At 40.0% G+C, this 9,090-nt stretch overlaps 1 protein-coding gene across 1 annotated transcript; it reads right to left on the reverse strand.

Moving 5' to 3' along the window:
* Positions 1-423: 423 nt before the first annotated feature.
* Positions 424-9,090, reverse strand: MCIDAS (multiciliate differentiation and DNA synthesis associated cell cycle protein). The gene is made up of 8 exons (XM_069964749.1): positions 9,047-9,090; positions 7,952-8,092; positions 7,798-7,876; positions 7,619-7,704; positions 3,612-3,684; positions 2,480-2,703; positions 2,264-2,374; positions 424-1,092 (listed from the first exon to the last, which is right to left on the reverse strand). The coding sequence occupies exons 2-8, from the start codon at positions 8,048-8,050 to the stop codon at positions 631-633; spliced, it is 1,134 nt and encodes a 377-aa protein (XP_069820850.1). The 5' UTR covers positions 8,051-8,092; positions 9,047-9,090; the 3' UTR covers positions 424-630.

Consider the following 9,090-nt stretch of genomic DNA (forward strand, 5'->3'; position numbering starts at 1 on the left):
AGTAGTAGCAAATCCCCATAGAAAACCTCTCCTGCTCTTGACAGTTCCTGATATGGACAGAGGTGGCAGCAGAGAGCACTGTGTCAGACTGGTGAGAATACACCACTTCCTGTAGGACATACAGCAGCTGATAAGTATTGGAAGACTGGAGATTTTGAAATAGAAGTAAATTACAAATCTATATAACTTTCTGAGACCAGTTGAAAGTTTTTCACTGGAGTACCACTTTAAGGCAGACATCATTGAAATGATGCATAGTGAAAAACACACGCTAAGTGTAAACTCATGCATGAAACTTATATGGCAGAATGTCGAGTCTAGTCATGCTGGGTTCTGCCATACAGCATTACGTTACAAGCAATGTTTCTATAGGACAATATCCATACGCCACAGCTGGAAAGAGAGGCAATAGGAGGTACAGACTTCTAAAAGTGCAGTATTAAAGGTTGCAAAGAACCATAATACAACCATGCGCAACTTTCTATGAGGAGCGACAGCATTCAGCTCAGTAGTCTATGTCTTATTACTGTACTGTAACTGTTAGTGTTGCTCGCCCCCTGGTGGTGGTCTTGATAACCAGCAGGGTGAGCAGAAATGAATGGAAGTGTAGTTAGCTGATTGTAGATACATTCAGTTGGGGACCCATCGAAACTTATAGCCTCCTTCATTGGTCCTTATTGTAAAGGCATTTCCCTGAGGGAAAGCAAGAGTCCTTATGGTGCAGTGGTCTTTGATGGAGGTCCTGAAGGTAACGTCTTCTTCTAAATCAGTGTTACACAAGTTCAGTGAGCTGCGACCTGTGGTGGTCTTCAGTCCTTGAAAGGCTCCGCACATTTTGATACCGGTGGTGACCTCATCCTGGAAGTCCATGGTGTCCTCAGGACACAGTTTAGGACGCTTGGCTTCACCGGGGACACTCCCCATGAGAGCGGCATTGCACTTCTTTGAAATTTCCCTTAATATTTCATCCACCTGATTACATTCCTGTTCGGTGGTCTGTGGATAGAACTCCTCTAAACTTCTTTTCACCGGAGGCCGTAAGCCGTCTGAAGAAAGTCTGGTGTCTTCCCTGGACCGCTGGCTCATTAGCTTCTGTATGGAGAAGAGCAAAGAATTTAGAGACAAGAACCATAATGTATATTTCATACAATCATCGACCTCTACTGTTCTATTGTATACAGGTTATTGTACCCTGATGTCAGCCATTTAGGCTGGCGAGAGGTTTGTGCTGTATATCAAAGCCCTGCTTCCCCCAGACATGTATACATATATAAATTATATTAGCAGATTAGGTTTATTGTTCTTTTAACCCCTTGGTGCCTACCAGTATATGTTTTATGGTGGTTTTATTCTGCTGCATATGCATTGTTAGAAAACAGCGGAACGGGTTCACACTACGTTTTTGCAATCCGTTTTTGTGAAAAACGGATGGAAAAAACAGATGCATCTATTATAAAAAAAAAGGGATCAAAGCGCATCCGTTTTTTTTTTATGTACACAAAAGTAAGGTAAGATACATTTTCGTGTAGGTTAAAAAAAAATGAGTTTCGATCCGTTTTTTTTAATAATAAAAGTGAATGGAAATGCACACAAATGCACCCGTTTTCTCCATCGTTTTTTTTTTGCAAAAACGTAGTGTGAACCCAGCCTAAATCCTGCAAGCAATGTCCCATTCTCTGGAAGATTTTGGCCCTTGGGTGACTTCTGATAAAAGGAATTCGGGCTGTTTAACCTCTTAGATACTGTGGTCTATAGTGACCTAAAGAGAGGGATCAAATCATAGGGACACTCAGGCACCAATGGGTTTCACATGGAAAAATGGGGGACAATGCAGCAGTTTTGCAATCATAGGATTGTCTGTTAAAAGTTATCAACTAAAACAAAAAAATAGTTTAAAAAGTTCAAGAAAGTGTTTTGTAAAATAAAAAGTAATTATAAGCATGAAAACAGCAAAAAAAACTACCTTTTCCCCCTAAAAATGACCATTTGTTTAAAAGAAAGAAAAGGCATTTTAAACAACACAATTTTTTAAGTATTTTTATATGGTGTAAAAGCTGTAAAACAAATAAAAAACTGGATATCACCATAAATATACTGACCCATAGCATAAAGGTATCATGTTATTGTTATTGTTATTGTAAATGCTATGAACTTAATATGAAAAAAAAAATTATGCCCAGTCACTAAGGGGTTAACACAAGGCTGCACACAAGCCCCCCCCCCCCCCCTGTTGGTAAGTAGTGATATTACAGCTTCCACTTACATCGAGTACAGTTGCCAAATGCTTGGCCTGGTTTGCGAGCTCTTTGAGTTGAACGTTTTTCTCTTTGAGGCAGGCGATCTCCTCCTGTTTTTCATTCAGAGTCACATGGAGCTGAATGGGGGAAAAAAATACAATAATAAGTAAAATTCCTAAACAAACATCAGATTTCTGCATATTGATAGTGACAGCGGGGGCATACGCCACCACCCAACCTACCTGATTGTTCTCCACCAGGGCATTTCCCAGGGCCTTTTGGTTCTGATCTGCCATATCCCTCCAGAACTGCTCTGTGCTGGGGATAGGCTGCACGTTAATGGGCGTAAGTTGGGGTTGGGGTGCATGGATATGGGGGACCATGCATGGCTCAAATGCTGGCACATCAGGGGGTAATAGGAGGAAGTTTGTAGGACCCATTCCCGTCTGCATGTGAGTGGTCTGGTCTGCAAAGAGAGACACATTAGTTTAAAATGTTCAGCTAAAACATACAATAACATATATATATATATATATATATATATATATATATATATATATATATCATATTCTGCAACACTGTACAATCTTGATTCTAAATCCTATCTTTATGTGTTTAAAGTATGGAGTAGTAAGCTAACAATGATAAGCACTAAGCCATAGACCAGTGGTAGGGAACCTTGGCTCTCCTGCTGTTGCAAAACTACAACTCCCATCATGCCTGGACAGCCAAAGCTAAAGCTTTGGCTGTCCAGGCATGAAGGGAGTTGTAGTTTTGCAATAGCTGGAGGGCCAAGGTTCCCTACCGCTGACCTGGACATACAACAGTATAGAACACAGTGGATGGATCAATGGGGAATTAAAAAAAAGGAAGCTTTCAAGATCACACAACTTTATAAAACATGTAAGTAAATAAGTATAAGGGTATGTTCACACGCCACAGATTTATTGGAGAATTCTGCACATTTCCTGCAGCTTCTCCCAATCAACTTCAATAGGAAAGTCAAAAACTGGAAAAAAAACTACAGAAAATCTGTGACAAATCGCAAGATGTGAACATACGTTAAGACCAGGTTCGTTGTTATGAAATACGGCTCAATCACACATAGAAGAAGTCATACTGTATATAAGACTAGGAAGATACATACTGCATTCAGATAGTATATTAGCCCAGGTGCTATATAGTGACAGTGTTAACCGCTGAGGCACTGTGCCACCAGGACAATTGGAATGGTTAAATATATGCAGGAATATATAAGCACCAGTCAAGTCCACCAGTCCATACTACTAAATACTATAATAAGCCACATATTATACTAGTCCATGCAAATAAATACTATAATAAGCCACATATTATACCAGACCAATCACTTACCATCGATAAAACTGTCCACAGCATCTCTGAACTCCTGCAGATCAAACTCAGGCTCACTCTGCAAGCAATGTCCCTGCAACACATGATACATACAGGTGTAAGCACCAGCAACACAGGTATACAGATGTAACTGACAAAAGTGCAGTTATACAAGTGTAACTGCCAGCAGTACAGGTATACAAGTGTAAGATCCAGCAGTACAGGTATACAGCAGTAAGCACCAGCTGCACAGGCATACAGGTGTAACTGCCAGCAGCAAAGGTATACAGGTGTAAGCACCAGCAGTACAGGTATACAGGTGTAACCACTGGCAGCACAGGTATACAGGTGTAAGCACCAGCAGCACAGGTATACAGATGTAAGCACCAGCAGCACCGGTATACAGGTGTAACCACTGGCAGCACAGGTATACAGATGTAAGCACCAGCAGCAAAGGTATACAGGTGTTACTGCCAGCAGCACAGGCATACAGGTGTATGCACCAGTAGCACAGGTATACAGGTGTAAACACTGGCAGCACAGGTATACAGGTGTAAACACTGGCAGCACAGGTATACAGGTGTATGCACCAGCAGCACAGGTATACAGGTCTAAGCACCACAGGTATACAGGTGTAAACACTGGCAGCACCGGTATACAGGTGTAAGCTTCAGCAGCACAGGTATACAGGTGTAAGCACCACAGGTATACAGGTGTAACTGCCAACAGCACAGGTATACAGGTGTAAGCACCAGCAGCACAGGTATACAGGTGTAACTGCCTACAGCACAGGTATACAGGTGTAAGCTCCAGCAGCACAGGTATACAGGTGTAAGCAGAGGTCCCTGCAAAAAAAAAAAAAAAACTGCACCACCAACCTGGTATTCATATCCATAGGTAGAAAAATGACCAAGACCAGTCTGCACTGCCATATCCAACATTGCGACTATATCCAATCCCCCAAAAAACAGTCCAGGGAGGGGGAGAGAGAGAGGTGCAGATGGAGCGGACTGTAGTGTAACTGTGACTGATGCCAGGAGCAGGTGCACAGGACGTATTACAAGTCACCTATCCTGAGCCTGTCACTCTACGCTGTCCCTATACACCCTATGGCGGCTTCTGATTGGTCACTGGCCGTCCAATCTCTGCCCCTCACCCATCCACATTCCTCCAAGCTCTTCAGTGACAGATTAACCCAGACTGCTTGCTTCAGTGTGCAGAGCCTCACCTCAGGGCACCGGGCAAATAAACTGCCTGCGGAGGCTTAGCATCTATACAATGCAAAAGCTGGGCGACTCCCAGGCCATGCACTGATCACATTCACTACAATGCACCGCATAGGGAGAGGGACTACAGATTAGATGGCTATTCATTGCAGGTTACTGGATTACCTGTGTACACTACACACCTATGGGCAGCCAGTACCTCTATAGCAATATATTACTCTCTGCTGGAGCATGCAAAGCTAAGCTTCTTCTATGGGTTATGATATTGAGAATCTTGGTGTTTTGTTTTTTTTTCCCAAAGATGTTTTATTAGTGGCATTTTTAAAGTATGGAACATACATAATGATATTCATCAAAAGAAAAATGACAAAAAAGTTGCGCGCAGGCGGCCTAAGCAGTATGTTTGTATTTCATAACAATAATAGGAGCCATTTAACAATATGTAAAGTTATATAATTACATGGAATACAATAAAGAATCATTAGAAAACCTTAGAAAAACAGTTCTAACAAACAGTATCAACTCAAACATAGTATATGTGGCAGATATATACTAATACTATCAATAAAGCATAACAAAGTATCTTATAATAGAAGAAAAAGAAAGATTACATAAGTTGGAGTAGAATCTATTGTTATCTAAGCTTGCTGGGACTAGCAGTTCTACAGCCACCAATGGAAGATGCTGGTTGTATAAATTTTGGAACACATTTCAGTTTACGCGTGGCCCCCCACACTGCATGGGTTTTATAATACAGGGCATAACAGGGCATAAGCATAGAGGAAACCCCATTATACAGTGCACAATGTTTCTGAGCCCTGGCACCTGGCGTTACTAACAGGGAGCAGTTCTCCATCATAGAAAGTTATTCTTGTCACCCTGCCACAGGGTCCCCGCTCTCTGCATTGTGTAGGCACTTGGCAGAAAGACACAATGGAATTCTGGTAATAATCCTCCTCCAAATACACTACAAGTGCCAGCCATTATGCAACCGGTGATGCTGCCAACGTCTATATATAGAGCACAATATGGGTGGCACTTCTAGGTGGGTGCAACTCATGGTAATAATAGATTGGGAGAGGACAGCAAATAATAGGAACAAATGTGAAAACCACATCCAAACGGTCATGTCATAGGCAACACCAGCATAGCAACAGGGAAAGTGGGATGATAGATAGATAGATAGATAGATAGATAGATAGTAGATAGATAGATAGATAGATAGATAGATAGATAATAAATAGATAGATGATAGATAGATAGATAGATAGGAGATAGATAGATAGATAGATAGATAGATAGATAGATAGAAGATAGATAGATAGATAGATAGATAGATAGATAGATAGGAGATAGATAGATGATAGATAGATAGATAGATAGATAGATAGATAGATAGATAGATAATAGATAGATAGATAGATAGATAGATAGATAGAAAGATAGATATATAGATAGATAGATAGGAGATAGATAGATAGATAGATAGGAGATGGATGATAGATAGATAGATAGATAGATAGATAGATAGATAGATAGACAGACAGACAGATAGATAGATAGATAGGAGATGGATGATAGATAGATAGATAGATAGATAGATAGATAGATAGGAGATAGATAGATAGATAGATAATAGATAGATAGATAGATGATAGATAGATAATAGATAGATAGATAATAAATAGATAGATAGATAGATAGATAGATAATAAATAGATAGATGATAGATAGATAGATAGATAGATAGATAGATAGATAGATAGAAGATAGATAGATAGATAGATAGATAGATAGATAGATAAATAGATAGGAGATAGATAGATAGATAGATAGATAGATAGATGATAGATAGATAGATAGATAGATAGATAGATAGATAGATAAATAGATAGATAGGAGATAGATAGATAGATAGATAGATAGATAGATAGGAGATGGATGATAGATAGATAGACAGACAGACAGATAGATAGATAGGAGATGGATGATAGATAGATAGATAGATAGATAGATAGATAGATAATAGATAGATAGATAGATAGATAGATAGATAGATAGATAGATAATAGATAGATAGATAGATAGATAGATAGGAGATAGATAGGAGATAGATAGATAGATAATAGATAGATAGATAGATAGATAGATAGATAGATAGATAGATAGAAGATAGATAAATAAATAGATAGATAATAGATAGATAGATAGATAGATAGATAGATAGGAGATAGATAGTTAAAAAAAATTAATAGTCGAGAGGGGAAAAATGGAGAGAAATAGGCATAAGAAAGAAGGAAGTTATAAAAGAAGGAAGGAAAGAAAGTATAACAATGTAGACTTGGATTTTGCAGGTAGACGTTACATTGATCTGACCAGTGTATAAGTTCTATTGGTTTCTGTAGTAACCTCAGTTTCCACAACAGAATAGCTCAGGCTGCACAGATATCTGGTTTTGGCTTTTATTTTAAGGATATTACCATATACTGCAGATTGTTTTCCCTTAAAATAACAGATAATCTCTATAGAGACAGGTTCACTTTAAGAGATGCTCCTATCACAAGAGCCATCAGATCCAAGGTATTTAAGCAAGTCTAATGAACCATGGTGATTATCACCCCCATCAGATGCTGTCTCTTAGTATTTGTGAGCCCAGCCTGAATATGCTCTTTTAGGTTATCAATAGCTCCATTATTTGCTTTGACACAAAGTGTGTATTGGCTCTTCAATGATGTGTGCATGTGTGGCCCTGTAAAGTGAAGACATCAAAGAGGAGGAAGCTTTGATGTGTTGGTGTCTTACCTGTTGCGTTAGACTGCCCCCAGCGGCGTCCTGCTGTATGACACTGTTACAGTCTGCTAGATCCTGCCAGTCAATAGCAGACAGAGCTGTAGGGCAAACACGAGAGAACAGGTGACTCCTGCAGCTTCACATCCCAAGATCAGACACAGCAGCAAGTGCATAGCTATATATACACCTACCTGCATCTACTGTATTAGGGGACTGGTCCACATATATAGTCACAGGCCCAGGGGGCTCCCCAAATATCCTCCTGGATACCTATTATAGAGAAGTCTCCATCAGCTGGGATCTTATAATGAATAGGCACCATCATATTACACATAGGACCCCTACCTTTCTCTCAGGCTTTTCCGGCTTCCTATGGACTCTATTAGCAATATCAGCTATCCTGTTTGGACACAGCTTGTCAAAGGCTTTCCTTCTGTTCTGCATGATGGCAGGCTAGGTGTGACAGCTTAGTGTGCAGAATGCAAGCTATAAGAGAAAACTATATAACTGTAGACTTGCGACAAATATGTGTGGCTGCGCCAATCACAGGAGTAGGGCCCCCCGCTGGTTACCAGGGTGAAGCGTCCTTAGCAACAGCAGCGGCGGCGGAGACAGAGCCCGCCAGTGCCCGGGCTGCAGGCAGCAGTTACAGCAGTGAAAGTCGGGAGTGACTGAGACAATAGGAGGAAAAGGCGCAGAGGCTGGTGACATGTAATTACAGGGATTAGATGGTGACACCAGCTCCTGCCTGAGGCAATGGGGACTCTGCACATCGGGGACGACAATAGCAGAGCCCTGCAGAGGCAGACGTGGGGTTACTATGGCTGTCAGCTGCAGAGGGACACTGAGCGCCAAATGAGAGGGGAAGTGGCGCAGGAGGCAGCTAGGTGTCCTACATCCCTGCTGCAAGGGGGCTCCTGGTGGTATGATGTATGTGAGGGCTCTCCCACCCCCCAACTAGTCACCAGGAGTACAACATCTATGGGGACATAAATGTAATATAAAATATAAAATAAAATAGAAAATGGAAATAGAAAATGAAAATGTCAAAAGGTAAAATAAATAAACAAAAAATGTAAAAAAAAAATATATATATAGAAATAAATATTATTATGATTATTATTTATTATAAACAAACAAGAAAAATCAACAAATAAATAAATGCTGAAGATGTTTTGGTGTGTGGTGTGTCTGTGGAAAGTTTTTACACTTTTTAACTATTAGGCTATGTTCACACTCAAAGTAAAATAAAATAAATAGTTAAATAAAGTAAAATAAAAGGAAAATATGGCAATATTTCAATATAATAATGGGCTCCATTAAAGTCAATGGGAAATTGTGCACACACCGTATAGAATAGAATAACGGCCGTAATTAATTACGACGGTCCAAATAAAGAACGTGCTGATTATTTACCACCTGCTTTTGCAAACTACTGACCTTTTTATCACCTGTTCACGCAGTTTTATTACCACTCGTAATGA

The sequence above is a fragment of the Dendropsophus ebraccatus genome, chromosome 3 (assembly GCF_027789765.1).
Source record: "Dendropsophus ebraccatus isolate aDenEbr1 chromosome 3, aDenEbr1.pat, whole genome shotgun sequence".
Lineage (NCBI taxonomy): Eukaryota > Metazoa > Chordata > Amphibia > Anura > Hylidae > Dendropsophus > Dendropsophus ebraccatus.